We start from the raw sequence: 17241 nt of genomic DNA, 5'->3' as shown, positions 1-17241 counted from the left end.
CGAGACAAGACATCAGAGGGGCAACTGTGACATCTCCTCTGCAGCTTCCCAGGTCGCCTGTCCTGCCTTTTCCCACTCTTTGTTTCTTTGGGCCATAGGGTTTCTCCACAAGAAAGAGATCAGTGGATTTCCTGCTGGAAGTGATGAGATCTCCTGGATGGGGCTAAGAGATGGAGGGGAAAGGTGGAGACAAGCCTTGTGCTTGGAGAAAGGACAAAGGGAAGAAAGTAAAGAGGGAGCAGGTGGGTTAGGAGATAGTCCTGCAGCAGCATTTTGAATAGCTGTGAGTGTTAGTTTGTAGGCCTGAGGTCCAAAAGGAGGAGATCATAATAATCAAGGCAGGAGATGCAAGGGGCTTGGACAAGAGCTTTTATCAGCTTTATAGGTAGGCAAGGCTGGGTCTTCCCAGTGTCCTAGGGGCCACAGCAGTGAGGTTTAGACACAGTTTGGATGTGTGGGTCTGGGTGAGGGCCAGGTCAAAGTGATATGCTGGTTACCAATGTGAGTGACAGGGAAGCTAGGGATGTAGTCTGGGGTGGGGAGAAGGAAGGGCTTGGAGGAAGATGAACAGCGCCATTTAGGCTGTGTTACTTTTCCCTGAGAGATGTCAGAGAGACAGGTGAGATGTCAGTGTGGATGGAGCAAGACAGGTCTGCGAGAGACAGGTAAACTAGTGAGTCATCACTATAAAAATAAAGCTGTTGCTGGCATCACAACATACCTAAATACATGCACATTTCTCATGTGTTCCTTACCAGTAAAAGCAGCAAAGAGTCCTGTGGCACCTTATAGACTAATAGACGTTTTGGAGCATGAGCTTTCGTGGGTGAATACCCACTTCGACATGCATCTGACGAAGTGGGTATTCACCCATGAAAGCTCATGCTCCAAAACATCTGTTAGTCTACAAGGTGCCACAGGATTTTTTGCTGCTTTTACAGATCCAGACTAACACGGCTACCCCTCTGATTCCTTACCAGTGTAAGCCAGTTCCATAGCTCTAGGGAGGAATGGAAGCTGATGTGACCAAAGTGCAGCCACCAGGCATGGGCCACAGTGACACTTCTCTCTGTACCAATGCTGAATTGCATGCTGGGAGCTGTAGGCTCCCTAGGCCATGCCTCTGGATTGTAGACATGGTGGATGGAATCTGTTCCAATTTTTGCACATTTTCTATGGCTCTTCAGTCTAGACAAGAAGCCAATGTGGCTTTCAAGTGAGCACAGTGTGAGCAACCTGCTTTGGTGCCCTCTGACTGGACTGACCTCTTTAGGTGCCTCCGTCTGGATGAACTGCTCAAAAATTTTCTTGGCCTTCTCGGCCATCTTGGTGGGGGACTTGATTTTCTTGTATTCTTCACAGGCAATCCAAAACTCAATGTTCTCCTCACTGAACTCAGATCTAAGGAAGCTCCTGAAGCTGGCAAGCCCATCTGCTCAGAGAGAAAATTGGGAAAGGCTTCTCTCAACATCACACTCCCCAGTACAATCAGCTGGAAGAAATGAATTTGTCATGGTTGGGGCAGTTTGAGAGTGGAAGGGAAATGGAGCAATCCCAGCCCATGCACATCCAGCTCTGCCAGACCCAACCTTTGTTCAAGGTGTTTGACAATGACAATGTGAGATCATATCACCATGTTATGACATGGCACAGAGCAAAGACCATGTTGTGCTGACCTGTGAGGCTGAGTCTGATCACAGTGATCCCTTCATGCAATTAGTACCGCAGAACCCAGAGATGTTCAAGCTCTCCGTACATTATGAGCAATCACAGAATCCAAACCCAATCTTCTCTCACCTCACAAACAAGCTCTTTTCAGTTATGGACATGTTTAGGTCCTCAGCAAACAAGCCCAGCATTATTCAGCTGCTTGACTTTCGCAATTCTGCTCTGGGACACCCTGAGCCCTGGGGAAATGGCACATCTGAACCCAGATCTGAATTTCCTATGTGGCTCCTGTCTCTGCAAGGGCCCAAACCAACAACGCAGGCCTCTCCTGGAGTTCCCTCCTGCATGTCCCAAGTCCGGGGGTGGGGGGAGCTACAGGGAGCAGAATGGAAGTGCCATAATGCATTTGAGTACATTTGGGGGAAGGAGCCTGTGTGTGCAAGTCTGTGCTTGATTCACAGGGAGAGGGAGGGAGAGATGGTACAGGAGTGGAAAGAACATAAGAATATATGGGAAGGGGTCAAAGGTTCCTCTTATACTCCTGGCTGGCAGTGCTATGGGTGGGGTTGGGGGTTCCCCCTCATGCCCCTGGCTGGCAGTGCTGTAGAATGGGGGTCCCATTGTGTGCCTGGCTGGCAGTGCTGTAGGATGCAGGTGTCCTCATGCCCCTGGCTGACAGCCCCATAGGATGGGGGTCTGCTCATGTGCTTGGCTAGCAATGCTACGGGGTGGCGTTCCCCTCACCCACCTAGCTGACAGTGCTGTAGGGTGCAGGGGGTCCCCTCGAGCTCCTGGCTGGCAGTGCTGTGGGACTGAAGTGTTATATTTTGAAAATGTTGCAATGAAATATTTGAAGGGGTTGGGGTGTGCGCACGTGTGTGTGTGTACAAAACCATTCACTTTCCTTAACCCAAACTGGTATTTTTCAGTGAATACACTAGTCTTCTGGAAAATTTCATCAGGCTCTTGTGCATGCACCTTTTCTCCCAGAAGCCAATTCCTGTCAGGCCCTTTCTCTTTAAGCCTTTCCAAAGCTGGGCGGTGCTCATATACTCATAGACTGATAGACCAACAGGCCATAAAGGACCATCGTGATCATCAGGTATGATCTCCAGCCCATCGCAGGACACAGAACCTCGCTCACCCACTCCTGTAATAGACCTCTAACTTCTGGCTGAGTTAGTGATGTCATAAACAGACAGTTAAGGGTTAATGTCTCTTTTACCTGTAAAGGGTTAACAAGCTCAGTGAACCTGGCTGACACCTGACCAAAGGACCAATCGCGGGACAAGATACTTTCAAATCTTGGTGGAGGGAAGTCTTTGTTTGTGCTGTTTGTTTTGTTCTTTGTTCTCTCTTGGAACTAAGAGGGGCCAGACGTGCAACCATCTTTCTCCAATCTTTCTGAAACAGTCTCTCATGTTCAAAATAGTAAGTACTAGCTAGGAAAGGCTGATTAGTATTATGTTTGTTTTTTTACCTTGCAAATGTGTATTTTGCTGGATGGATAACTCTGTTTAACTCTGTTTGCTGTAACTTGTAACTTAGGCTAGGGGGGAGGGAGTCCCTCTAGTCTATGTATAGCTGAAGACCCTGTAAACATTTTCCATCCTGGTTTTACAGAGTTAATTTTTACTTTTTCTTTCTTTAATTAAAAGCTTTCCTTTTTAAGAACCTGATTGATTTTTTTCCTTGTTTAAAACCCAAGGGGATTGGATCTGAACTCACCAGGGGATTGGTGTGGGGAAAGGAGGTGGGGGGAAGGTTAATTCCTCTCTGTTTTAAGATCCAAGGAGTTTGGATCAGTGTATCTCTCAGGGTAACCCAAGGAGGGGAAGTCTCGGAAAAGGAAAGGAGGGAGAATGGTTTATTTCCCTGTGTTTTAAGACCCAAGGGGTTTGGGTCTTGGGTCCCCCGGGAAGATTCTAGGGGGACAAGGAATGTACCAGATACTGGAATTTCTGGTTGGTGGCAACGCTATCAGATCTAAGCTAGAAATTAAGCTTAGAAGGGTACATGCAGGTCCCCACTTTCTGGACGCTAAAGTTCAAAGTGGGAATAATACCTTGACAGTGAAGTTCTCTAATCATGGTATAAAGGCTTCAAGTTACAAAGAATCCACCATTTACACTAGTTTAAACTTGCAAGTGACCTGCAGAAGGGGATAACTCCCTAGGTCTCTGCCAATCTGACCTAGGAGAAAATTCCTTCCTGACACCAAATATGACAATCAGTTAGACCCACCAGCCAAACACTTGGGAAAGAATTCTCTGTAGTAACTTAGGGTCCTCCCCATCTAGTGTCCCATTATCAGCCATTGGAAACATTTGCTGCTACATGCTGCAGATTAGCTACATGTTGTAGGTAGTTTCATCAGACTACCTCCTTCATAAATTTATCAAGCTCAGTCTTGAATCTATTTAAGTTTTTTGCCCCCACGGTTCCCCTGGGGAGGCTGTTCCAGAAAGTCACTCCTCTGATGGTTAGAAAATGTCATCTAATTTCATGTCTAAAGTTGTTGATGGATAGTTTATACCATTTATACTTGTGTCACCACTGAACTTAATTTATCTCCCTCCCTGGTATTTATCCCTCTGATGTATTTGTAGAAAGCAATCACATCTCCCGTCAGCTTTTGCTTGCTTAGTCTAAACAAGCCAAGCTCTTTGAGTCTCTTCTCACAAATTAGGTTTTCCATTCCTCTGATCATTTTCATAACCCTTCTTTGCACGTGTTTCAGTTTGAATTCATCTTTCTTAAGCATGGGAGACCAGAACTGCACACACTATTCCAGATGAGATCTCACCAGTGCCTTGTACAATATAGTAACACTTAATTATCTCTACCGGAAATACCTCACCTGATGCATCCTAGGACTGTATTAGCCTTTTTCATGGCCACATTACAATGACAGCTCATAGTCATCCTATGATCAACCAATACACCCAGGTCTTTCTCTTCCTCTGTCACTTCCAATCCAACATCCACAGTTTATAGCAAAAATTCTTATTGTTTATCCCTAAATGCATGATCTTGCACTTTGCATTATGAAATTTCATCCCATTTCTATTACTCCAGTTTTTAAGGTCATCCAGTTCTTCTTGTATGATATTCTGGTCCTCCTCTAGATTAGCAATACCTCCCAACTTTGGGTCATCCACAAATTTTATTAGCACACTGCCACCATTTGTGCCAAGGTAAGTAATAAAAATGTTAAGATTGGTCCCAAGACTGATCCCTAAGAAACTCCACTAGTAACCTCCCTCCAGCCTGACAGTTCAACTTTCAGTATGACCTATTGTAGTCTCCCTTTTAATTGGTACCTAAATAATGGCAGAACAGCAGTGTGAGATCTGCACAGAGCCACCTCTGCTACTGCCACTGTGGCCAGAAGACAGCTCCCCTCTGCCTCCTCTGCAGAGCCTCAGGGGCAAGTTAGAGTCCTAGGTGCAGTATTGTGCTGAGTGCCACAGGTCATCTCAGCAGCAAAGCTCCCTTCTTGGCTGGGGAGAAAGGCCTGCCAGGGCAGGCAAGCATCTCACGAGAGGGCTGCAAGGTCAGCATCTTCCAACAGTTGCAAATGCATTGTGAAATCAAGAAGAATAAAAGAGGCTGTGAAGTGACAGAGGGTCTGTCTACACAGCAACTGGACGCCTGTGGCTGGCCCCTGTCAGCTGACTTGGGTTCTGGCTGCAGGATTGTTTCATTGCTGTGTAGATATCTGGACTTGGGCTGATGGCTGGGCTCTAGGACTCTGCAAGGTGGGAGGGTCCCAGGGCCCTGGCCCCAGCCCAATCCTCAAAGTCTATGTAACAATGAAACAGCCTCACAGCCCAAGCCCTGAAGCCCAGAGTTGGCTGGTATGGGCCAGCCATGGGTTTTTCTTTGCTGTGTAGACAGACCCTCAGGTCCCAGACCTTCAGAGCTTTTCACAGGGCTCAGCAGCCAGCAAAGTCTGATAGAACCCTGAGAACAGTTAGCAGGAGCTTTTGGCTCCCAGACAGCCTCTGCCCTGACACCAGTAAAGCACATGCTAATTAGTGAGCACCAGGCAGGGTTAACCAGAGAGCAGTCCCAAGAAAATGAACTCTGGGAATCATCTGGAGAAAGAATGAGGCATCAAGAGATGAGTGTTACAAACCAAGGCACATGTGTCTGACATGACCCTGAATCCCAGACTACTGAACTCGCCCATTCCAGTACCAAGCCTGGAGAAAGAGAAGCAGAGCCTCATTAAGCAACAGAATGATCAGTAACTCAGAAAGTTTCCTGTCCTGCAGCCAGATAATGGGCTGAGACTGAACTTAGTCTATTCTAGAAAATTAGATCAGCGTAACTTGTCCAAAGCTGGCCTCCAAAGTGCCTGTAGGAGGCCCCAAGGAGCCCAGGTCTTCTTGACACCCACCTACTCTTTCCTTCTGCAGATTACTGTGAGCACCTCTGAGCCCCAAGGTCCACAATGCTTCCTCCGCATTACCCTGCCTCTCTCCCACCCCATCGGCTCACTCCCTCTCAGCCATGATTATTCACGCCCCTAAGATGTCGCTCAAGGGTGTGAACAATCCACACCGTAAGTCCCTATGTAGACAGCACTAGGTTGATGGAAGAATTCTTACATTGATCTATCTACTGCCTCTCAGGGCAATGGATTACCTGTGGCAAGGGGAGAACCCCTCTCATTGGCATAGGTAGTATCTACACTGAAGTGACATAATGTGCCACTGTAGTGTTTCAAGTGTAGACAAACTGTTACAAACAGCATACAGGAATATCTGGGCTGAACTGGCCCCATGACAGTCCAGGAGAACTTTGTCACTGACTTAAATGGATCCACACAGGATGGATCATTTTCTCTGGATCTGTAGACAGGGCCATGAAGCTTACCCACTAATGCATTTCTATTGCATTCTACAAGCTTGTAAAGAAAGCCCGTCATCTAAACCAGCATCACTGACCAGGGTACTGGGAGGATGGAAGAGTAAAGAACCAGTACATAAGAATGGCCATATTGAGTCACACTAATGGTCCATCCAACTCTGTATCTTGTCTTCTAACAGTGGCCATGCCAGATGCTTCAGAAGGAATTAACAGAACAGGTAATCCTCAAGTGATCCATCCCCTCTTGCCCATTCTCAGCTTCTGGCAAACATAGGTTAGGGACAGCGTCCCTGCCCATCCTGGATAATAGCCATTGATAGACCTATCCTCTATGAACTTTTTAGTTCTCTTTTGAACCCTAATATAGTCTTGGCTTTCACAACATCCTCTGGCAAAGAGTTCCCCAGGTTAACTGTGTTGTGTGAAGAAATACTTCCTTTTGTTTGTTTTAAACCTGCTGCCTATTCATTTCACTGGGTGAACCCTAGTTTTTGTGTTATAAGAAGTAAATAACACTTTCTTATTTACTTTCTCCACACTGGTCATGATTTTATAGACCTCTATCATATCCTCCCTTAATCATCTCTTTTCCAAGGTGAAAAGTCCCAATCTTATTAATCTCTCCTCATACGGAAGCTGTTCCATACCCCTAAACATTTTTGTTACTTTTTCTGTATCTTTTTCCATTCCAATATATCTTCTATGAGATGGGACAACCATATCTGCACGCAGTATTCAAGATGTGGACATACCACGGTTTATATAGAGGCAAAATGATATTTTCTGACTTATTATCTATCCCCTTCCTAACAATTCCCAACATTCGGTTAGTTTTTTTTGCTGCCTTTGCACATTGAGCAGATGTTTTCAGAGAACTAGTTATGATGATTCCAAGATCTCTTTCTTGAGTGGTAACAACTAATTTAGACCCCATCATTTTATATGTATAGTTTTAATTATGTTTTTCAATGTGCATTACTTTACATTTATCAACACTGAATTTCATCTACCATTCTGTTGCCCAGCCACCCAGATTTGTGAGATCCCTTTGTAACTCTTTGCAGTCTGCTTTGGGCTTAACTATCTTGAATAATTCTGTATCTGTAGATTTTACCACCTCACTGTTTAACCCTCTTTCCAGATCGTATATGAATATGTTGAACAGTACTGGTCCAAGTACAGATCCCTCGGGAAACTCCACTATTTACCTCTCTTCATTCTGAAAACTGACCATTTATTCCTACCTTTTGTTTCCTATCTTTTAACCAGTTACTGATCCATGAGAGGACTTTCCCTCTTATCCCATGACAGCTTATTTTGCTTACGAGCCTTTGGTGAGGAACCTTGTCAAAGGCTTTCTGAAAATCTAAGTAGGCTATGTCCACTGGTTCACCCTTGTCCACATGCTTGTTGATCCCCCTAAAGAAGTATTAGTAAATCTAGTACATTGGTGAGGCATAATTTCCCTTTACAAAAACCATGTAAGTCTTTTCCAACAAATTATATTCATCTATGTGTCTTATAATTCTGTTCTTTACTATAGTTTCAACCAGTTTGACAGGTACTGAAGTTAGGTTTACCAGCCTGTAATTGCTGGCATCACTTGTGGAGCCTTTTTTAAAAAAACTATCACATTAGCTATCCTCCAGTCATTTGGTACAGAAGCTGATTTAAATGATAGGGTACATACCACAGTCAGTAGTTCTGCAATTTCATATCTGAATTCCTTCAGAACTCTTGATGAATACCATCTGGTCCTGGTGACTTATTATTGTTTAGTTTATCAATTTGTTCCAAAACCTCCTCTAATTATACCTCAATCTGGGATAGTTCTTCAGATTTGTCACCTAAAAAGAATGGCTCAGGTTTGAGAATCTCCCTCCCATCCTCAGCTGTGAAGATAGATGCAAAGAATTCATTTAGTTTCTCCACAATGGCCTTATCGTCCTTGAGTGCTCCTTTAGCATCTCGATCATCCAGTGACCCCCCACTCGTTGTTTAGCAGGCTTCCTGCTTCTGATGTATTTAAATGTTTATTACTTTTTGAGTCTTTGACTAGGTGGTCTTCAAATTATTTCTTGGCCTTCTTAATTATAGATAGATAGATAGATAGATAGATAGATAGATAGATAGATAGATAGATAGATAGATAGATAGATCAGTAGCCTAAAGTCTTAAAAAAGTCCTTGTAGTCTCTCAGACGTAATGAGCTTGTGAGATAGTGTGGAAGTAGGGAAAGAATTGACAAGGATTTGTAGGGGATCTTAATGCATGTTAGTCTGTTAGCAAGAGTTAGGCCAGCTGTAACCCTGATGACGTGAAATTTGTAGAAGCGAGGTTAGTGTGAGGCGAGTAGGAAAGAACTGTGTGAGAAGTTATCACGACCTTGCACTGATAATTAAATATGTAGACTGGAGCCCAACGTGGGGCAAATAAGATAGCAGGATAGCCTATGTATAAACAAAATGCAGCTGTTGCTCATTATTGTCTGTATTATTGCTTGTTATTGTCTGTAACAAAGGTATAAATGCTTGCTGTAATTGTTTACCTGTTGAGAGACCTGTCCGGGACTGGGGCGACCCAGTGTCCTAGGGCACTCCCTCCCTCTATTGCAATTGCTGGAGTTAGAATAAAGTATTTGATTTTGCTGCACCCAAACAAAAAGCAAGAACTGAGGGCTTGTCTACATCAGAAAGTTGCAGCGCTGGTGAGGGAGTTACAGCGCTGCAACTTTGAGAGTGTCCACATCTGCAGGGCATCACCAGCGCTGCAACTCCCTGTTTGCAGCGCTGGCCGTACTCCCGTTTTGTCTCGGGTGTAGAGGATCCAGCGCTGGTGATCCAGCGCTGGTAATGCAATGTAGACACTCACCAGCGCTTTTCTTGACCTCCGTGGAAGGAGGAAGCCTCTGGTAATCAAGCTGGTTTCCTTTCCCGGTTTGCTCTCTCGGTCCCGGAGCCAGCCAGCAAACCGCGGGGAAGGAGACCTGCTTGCTCGGGGTTCCGGGACCGAGAGAGCAAACCGGGAACGCCGCGGTTTGCTCTCTCGGTCCCGGAGCCAGCCAGCAAGCCGCGGGGAAGGAGACCTGCTTGCTCGGGGTTCCGGGACCGAGAGAGCAAACCGGGAACGCCGCGGTTTGCTCTCTCGGTCCCGGAGCCAGCCAGCAAGCCGCGGGGAAGGAGACCTGCTTGCTCGGGGTTCCGGGACCGAGAGAGCAAACCGGGAACGCCGCGGTTTGCTCTCTCGGTCCCGGAGCCAGCCAGCAAGCCGCGGGGAAGGAGACCTGCTTGCTCGGGGTTCCGGGACCGAGAGAGCAAACCGGGAACGCCGCGGTTTGCTCTCTCGGTCCCGGAGCCAGCCAGCAAGCCGCGGGGAAGGAGACCTGCTTGCTCGGGGTTCCGGGACCGAGAGAGCAAACCGGGAACGCCGCGGTTTGCTCTCTCGGTCCCGGAGCCAGCCAGCAAGCCGCGGGGAAGGAGACCTGCTTGCTCGGGGTTCCGGGACCGAGAGAGCAAACCGGGAACGCCGCGGTTTGCTCTCTCGGTCCCGGAGCCAGCCAGCAAGCCGCGGGGAAGGAGACCTGCTTGCTCGGGGTTCCGGGACCGAGAGAGCAAACCGGGAACGCCGCGGTTTGCTCTCTCGGTCCCGGAGCCAGCCAGCAAGCCGCGGGGAAGGAGACCTGCTTGCTCGGGGTTCCGGGACCGAGAGAGCAAACCGGGAACGCCGCGGTTTGCTCTCTCGGTCCCGGAGCCAGCCAGCAAGCCGCGGGGAAGGAGACCTGCTTGCTCGGGGTTCCGGGACCGAGAGAGCAAACCGGGAACGCCGCGGTTTGCTCTCTCGGTCCCGGAGCCAGCCAGCAAGCAGGTCTCCTTCCCCGCGGCTTGCTGGCTGGCTCCGGGACCGAGAGAGCAAACCGCGGCGTTCCCGGTTTGCTCTCTCGGTCCCGGAACCCCGAGCAAGCAGGTCTCCTTCCCCGCGGCTTGCTGGCTGGCTCCGGGACCGAGAGAGCAAACCGCGGCGTTCCCGGTTTGCTCTCTCGGTCCCGGAACCCCGAGCAAGCAGGTCTCCTTCCCCGCGGCTTGCTGGCTGGCTCCGGGACCGAGAGAGCAAACCGCGGCGTTCCCGGTTTGCTCTCTCGGTTTGCTCTCTCGGTCCCGGAACCTCCCTTGAAGCCGCCCAACAGCGCTGCAGTGTGGCCACATCTAACACCACTTGCAGCGCTGGTTGCTGTAAGTGTGGCCACTCTGCAGCGCTGGCCCTATACAGCTGTACTAATACAGCTGTAACAACCAGCGCTGCAAAATTTTAGATGTAGACATGGCCTGAGTTCTTCCCCGACAATAGGCATTTAGTTCAGTTGGCTGCCAGTGACCAGTCCCAGACTTGCTCTCCCCAGGTAACAAAGACAGAGAATGCACTAACAGAATGACGGTGCTAGAACAAAGGGACATGGGAAAGAGCAGAATTGCATGATGCATAGCCAAGAGGGCTGAGAACTTAGGAACTTCTAGAAATGCATTCCATCTATTACTAAAGAAGGCAATTTTTCCAAAGAGCAGCTATTCAGCTGTCATTTACAGATGGTTGGAATTCCATCTTCCCAAAGGAAAATGCTGACAAAAATTGCTAATTCCTCCCCCTCCCCAATCCCCCAATTTTCATTGAATGCTGATAACTGAAATATTTTGGCCCAAACTTCCACATTTTCTTTTTTGACAAAAAGTTAAAATTTCCTGCAGGGAGTACTGAACATGCTGACATCACTGCATGAATAGCAAACTGTAATTAAACGTTCATTTCAAGGCCCATTAGCTTCCCCACACATTAGCCCCAGCTCTGCTGTGCCACAGCACACTTCTCTGACAACTGAATACCTCCTCTCACACCTGTCACACGTACAGCACAAAGTTACAGAAGCAATCCACTTTGGGGAGTTTGTCCAGCTTTACATAGCTGCTGTCAAGTTTGTCTCTAATCCCTGGCTGAAAGCTCATGCAAGGCTGAGAGCAGGGCATGCAGGGGGGAATGGGGACCTTCCCCAGCTTGTTGACAGTCCCGCTCCCTTTTGGCATCAGCAGAAATGCTAGCCCTAAGCAGTGGCAGGGTCCTCTCCTGTACCCTACCCCGGAGCTATCAAGCCCCCAGCTGGCTGATGTTAAAGGGAATCATGAGGGAGGGGTCACTGCTTTATGCCTGTGGGAACAGTTCACGCTCAGGGCATCTCCATTCTCACTGAAGCGGCACAGGGAACTTACAAGCATTTTGCAGGAGCTTCTCCAGGGACTCACGCCACTGCAAAGCCTCATCTGGTGAGGTCCTAGAGGGAAAGAAAAACACAGACTGAAATTGTGACAGCACATCATCAATGATAATGTAGGAGAGCTGAGAACACTTCACAAGCCTTATCTCCCCCTTTTACAGAGGGGAAATGGAAGCATAGAACAATGAAGTGACCCATCCAAGGGCACAATGCAAGTCAGCAGCAGAGACAGGAACAGAACCTAGAAGTCCTGACAAGGCATTAGCCACTAACCATATGACTCTCCTCTTGGAGATGCATACAAATATAACCAGTCTCCTTTAGAGCCAGCTGGGGTTTGTACTGGGAGATAGAGGTGTCTTTTTCCCACACGCTGACAAAAAGGAAAATCCAAACCAGCAGGTGCGAGGTAAATCTATGAAGCAAATACATGGCACGGAGCAGAAAATTGCTTGTAGAAACTGGGTGCATCCACTGCCCTCTCCCCCTGCTCATCTGCCCAGCTGTGGTCTGGGACTGTGCCTGGTCCTGGGACTGGTTGCTGCTGGGAAACAGGGTGTTGTAAGGGTGCAGGGAATAGGAGCTGCTCCAAGGAGAGCTGTTCCTCAGATATAAAGAGCAGAAACAACCTCAATCTGTTTATCAGCATTAAAATGGTGGAGTGAGTCTTGAAGACACTGAGGGTCAGTCATCCCTGACAGGGCAGAGCCCAGTGCAAGGACTGAGATGGGGGCTGGTGCTCCCCCCATATCCTGGGGCTTCCAAACCCATGGTGCAGATTGGAGCCATCCTGAGGGCTGCGCTGACTAATTGCAATGGCCCGCATGGTCTGCAGCAGTGCCACAGAATAGCTGGGCAGAACCTAGCTCTTTCATGTCCCCTTCTACTCCTGACCTTTCACAGGGGGTTGTGTGTGTTGTGTGGGTTTTGTGGGGGGTTTCCCCTTCAGTTTGCAGATGCTGGTAGGGCACACTGTGCATCAAGGGAGGCAGAGGAAGATGCATAAAGAAATGGCGGCTCAGGTGATCTTCAGCGGGATTCTACCTGTCCATAGAGGTGGAGAACAAAGGCAAGACAAGATTATGATGATCAACAGATGGCTCAGGCAGTGGTGCTATAAGGAGGGCTGTGATGGTTGGTGCCCCCATAAGGCTTTATGGAAATATGCTTATGTATATGCATATATATAACATAACTAGAATGTGTTGTATGCTACATATGCCATGTAACATATCTCTATAAAGGTTATGATCTACCGAATCTATTAATCCCATTGTAGGCATGCATCATTTTTGTATTCGAAGTTATAAATATTGGCTGCATACTTGTTTGATTCTAAGTAGGCTGTAGTGAAGCAGTTGGTCAGGTTCCTAAGAAGAGACTATTCTCAGTAAGTGCTCAATCAAGAAACACTTAAGCCAGCAATGAACTTGGAGGCACCAATCCACATCTGGGCTTTCCCAGGAATGTGGCTTGGCTGGTAAGGAACTCAGTCATGCATGGACATGTGATTTGCCCAGTTGATGCCAAAACTCCATTTGAAGCTGGACTTCGCATAGGAGAGAGGTGGGGGTCTTCAACAACAAGAGAAAGTCTATTTAAGACCATAGGAAACCCCTCCATTTTGTCTTCAGCTGGCTAAAGAGAGAGCCTCTCCACCCTCAAAGATACCTGAAAGAAACTGGAACAAAGGACAGTGACTGCAAGGGGTGTGAATGATTGCTGGACCCAGACTAAAATGTGATTAGTCTGTAAAAGGAAGCATTCTGGAACTGGTGAGAATCTTATCTGTATTCAGTTCCTTACTGTATTAGACATAGGCCTGCATATGCTATTTTATTTTACTTGGTAGTTCACTTTGTTCTGCCTGTTACTATTTGGAACCACTTAAATCCTACTTTCTGTATTTAATAAAATCACTTTTTACTTATTAATTAACCCAAAGTATGTATTAATACCTGGGGGGGGGGGAAACAGCTGTGCATATCTCTCTATCAGTGTTATAGAGTGTGAACAATTTATGAGTCTACCTGGTATAAGCTTTATACAGGATAAAACAGATTTATTTGGGTTTAGAACCCATTGCGAGTTGGGCATCTGAGTGTTAGAGATAAGAGCACTTCTGTTAGCTGCCTTCAGTTAAATTTGCAGTCTTGGGGCAAATAATTCAGACCCTGGGTCTTTGTTGGAGCAGATGAATGTGTCTGGCTCAGCAAGACAGGGTGCTGGGGTCCCGTGCTGGCAGGGAAAGCAGGAGCAGACATAGTCTTGGCACATCAGTTGGCAGATCCCAAGGGGGTTTCTGTGATCCAACCTGTCACAGTGACGTAGTCGGCAGGATCTATGCACAGCTGATTGCTTTTAGATACTGGTAGTGATTTTAAGTGAGTTTTAAGTGTGGTGGCTGGAGAACAGACAAAGTGGTTACTGGTTTGTTATTTTCTGTTTGCTTATTTCAGGCAAGGGAAGTAGGGACAGAAAAGAAAGCAAAATAAAGTCTGAACGCTGGGCGCTCGGAATGTCTCTTTTGACTAAGAATCCCCTGAGCTGAGTGCATTCCAGTTTCAGTGAACTGCAGAGGGGGTGTGGCCCAGCCCCCAGAAAGCAGGAAAATGACTACCAGAGAAGCAGCAACTAAACTAGAGCTGGCTAGACTGGAAGCAAAAGAGAAAGAAAATGAACCTAAATGACTGATGAAGAGAGAGGAGGCTGCCCACAAGAGATCTATGGAGGCAGAAACAGCAAGGGTGGAGGCAGAGGATGCTGCCCACAAGAGAGTTATGGAGGCAGAAACAGCCGGGGAAGAGGCTGCCCATGAGAGAGCGATGGAGGCCCAGAGGGAGGCCCAGAAGTATGAACTGGCTCTTATGTAGTTGAAGAGACAAAACCCTCCACCTGCTGGCTCCGCTTCCCCAAAAATCCACAAATGGGAGCAACTGTGTCCACAATATGAGGAACCCAGAGATATTGCCAAATATTTCATCACCTTTGAGAGACTGTGCACCCTCCATGCCATCCCTGAAGATCAAAAGATGACCACATAGATAGCAAAATTGACTGGCAGAGCTTTGGACATATTCAATAAGATGCCTATTGGTGATGCCTCAAACTATGGTAAATTTAAGGAACTGGTTTTGAAACAGTTTTGGGTTACACCTGAAACCTACAGGGTTAAATTCAGGAGGCTTAAGAGGGGATCTGGACTGAGCAATGTGGCTTATGTAAATGAAATGAGAGACTTGGTAGATATGTGGGGGAGGGGGAAAGGCATTACAAACTTGGAAGAAATGTGTGATTTGGTTACTCAGGAACAATTCCTGAATATGTGCAGTGATGACATAAAACAGTATTTGTGGGACAAAAAGGTGGATGCAGTGGGTCAATTAGCTGGGTATGCAGATTGTTATGAGCAAGCACAAGCTGCAATCAAACATAAACCCTGGCAGAGGGGTACAGGATTGTGGGAAAGCAGAATCACTGTTTTACCCCTAGGAAAAAAGAGGCTGGGTGTTCACCTCCCCATTCCCCTGTTACTCATCCCAAATTTCCTGTGCAAGCAGAGGAGCCCAAGAGGTGCTATCAGTGTAAGTCCACTGAGCACCTGAGGAATAAGTGTCCCTTGCTGAATGAGAACAAGCAGCAAGTAAAACATAAAACTGCTACTTCTCAGAGCCCAGCTGCTGGCTCTTTCCCACAGGATTTGTAAAGCTTGCTTCCACACAACCAAGCAATGAGCATATGCATGCTGTTAAAATCAATTGTGAAGTGCTTCTGGGATTGAGGGACACAGGTGCTGAGATTTCTGTGGTCAGGAGGGATCTGATCCAGGAGAAGGATTTGTTGCCAGGTAAAATGGCAGAATTAGAACTGGTAGGAGGTTACAAAGTCCTTGCACCTTTAGCTAAAGTACACACACAAACTGGTGGTTTGCAGGCTGAACTGACAGTTGCAATAGTGGCACACAATTTTGCACCATTTCTACTGGGGAATGATTTCTTTAATGTGGCAGAATCTGTCCCAGGGTTGGTTAGCAGTGAGAAGGAATCTTGTGCTAAAAGCCTCGGTGCGGGGGGTGGGGTGGGGAATAGGTGAGTGTCTCTTAGATTCCTCTGCAGCAGTAAAGAATGCAGCTTTGGGGGTAGGGATGGTTGTGGCCAGTTCCTGTAGCCCCGGGGCTCCAGGCAAGTCCCAGAGAGAGGGGCTGGACAAAGCCAGCTTCTGTCCTGTAATCATCTCCCTGTGGGAGGGGAATGTACCACTTTGTAACAGGGGGGCCACTCCACCTGCTGACTGCCAGGAAGGTGCAGGTCAGCATGGGGCAAGGTCTGTCCTGGAGTGCACAGATGCATGTGTCCCAAAGGTGGAAGTTGGAGTCCTGGTGATCACTGTGGTGGGAACAGACCCCAAGATCTCTGTAGCTGGAAGCAAGCCCAACCTGAGTGAAAAGGGGAGAATTTTGCTGGCCAGTGAAGGGTCTGCCATAGCTCATAGCTGTGAGCCCACAGCTAGACCAGGGTCACCTTCCCTTTTGGGGGACACAGGAGTGTCTGACCCAGAGGGAAGCCCAGATGGAAGGTGAGGGGTAGTGAGAAAATCCACCTACTTTTTGTGGGGAGGATCTTTCCTAGGAGGAAGGTGAAAAGTCTGCATTTAAAATGCCAGATCTCTCTCCTGTGGATCAGGTTTTAAGGTAAAACTGGGGTCAGATCTCTGGGAGGGGGGAGTCCATCCAACTGACTTGTTGGGAACAGAAAGTGGGGTTTTACCAAATCAAGGCACTCCATTGAAAGATATTGTTCTTGCAATGCTTGTAAGGGATAAAACTGTCTCTCCAAGATAGGAGGAGAAAAACCTCTGCATGGGTGAAAGTTCACAAGGGAGTGGGGTCCAGCAACTAAGATGTCTGTGCACCAATGCAAGGAGCCGGGGGAACAAAATGGTGAATTAGAACTACTGAAGGTGAAACCAGATACTATAGCGATAACAGAAACATGATAGAATAGTAGTTATGACTAGAGTACAGGAATTGAAGAGTATGTGCTGTTCAGGAAAGACAGAAAAAAACGTAAAGATGGTGGAGCAGCATTGCATATTAATGATGTTGTAGACTAAAGAAATTAGAAGTGATAGAATGGATAAAACAGAATCTGTGTGGGTCAAGAGCACTTTGGGGAAGAAAGCTACTGGAGACTCCCCTGGGACAGTGCTTGGGATATGCAACAGACCTCCCTGCAAGGATCTGACTTGAATATGAATATGAACCTCTTCAGTGTTTTTAATGAAATAAACACTACTGGGAATCTTGTGATTATGGGAGACTTTAACTTCCCAGATAGAGACTGGAAAACAAATGCTACTCATAGATGGGTATAAACAGGCCAGCAACAAATTTAGGCTTGAAATTAGATGAAGGTTTCTACCCATCAGAGGAGTGA

At 47.2% G+C, this 17241-nt stretch overlaps 1 protein-coding gene across 1 annotated transcript in view; it reads right to left on the bottom strand.

Annotated features, from left to right (window-relative positions):
• Positions 1 to 17241, bottom strand: part of LOC115656566 (regulator of G-protein signaling 5) — a 72466-nt gene that overhangs the window by 10914 nt on the left and 44311 nt on the right. Inside the window, exons 3-4 of the mRNA XM_030573412.1 lie at positions 11802 to 11863; positions 1266 to 1432 (exon numbers count right to left, since the gene is read on the bottom strand). Of these exons, the coding sequence (XP_030429272.1) occupies positions 1266 to 1432; positions 11802 to 11863 (229 nt within the window). The remainder of the gene's footprint in view (positions 1 to 1265; positions 1433 to 11801; positions 11864 to 17241) is intronic.

Source organism: Gopherus evgoodei, chromosome 8 (genome assembly GCF_007399415.2).
Source record: "Gopherus evgoodei ecotype Sinaloan lineage chromosome 8, rGopEvg1_v1.p, whole genome shotgun sequence".
NCBI lineage: Eukaryota > Metazoa > Chordata > Testudines > Testudinidae > Gopherus > Gopherus evgoodei.
The sequence above is the reverse complement of the archived record's forward strand: the minus strand, read 5'-3'. Positions and strand labels throughout refer to the sequence as shown.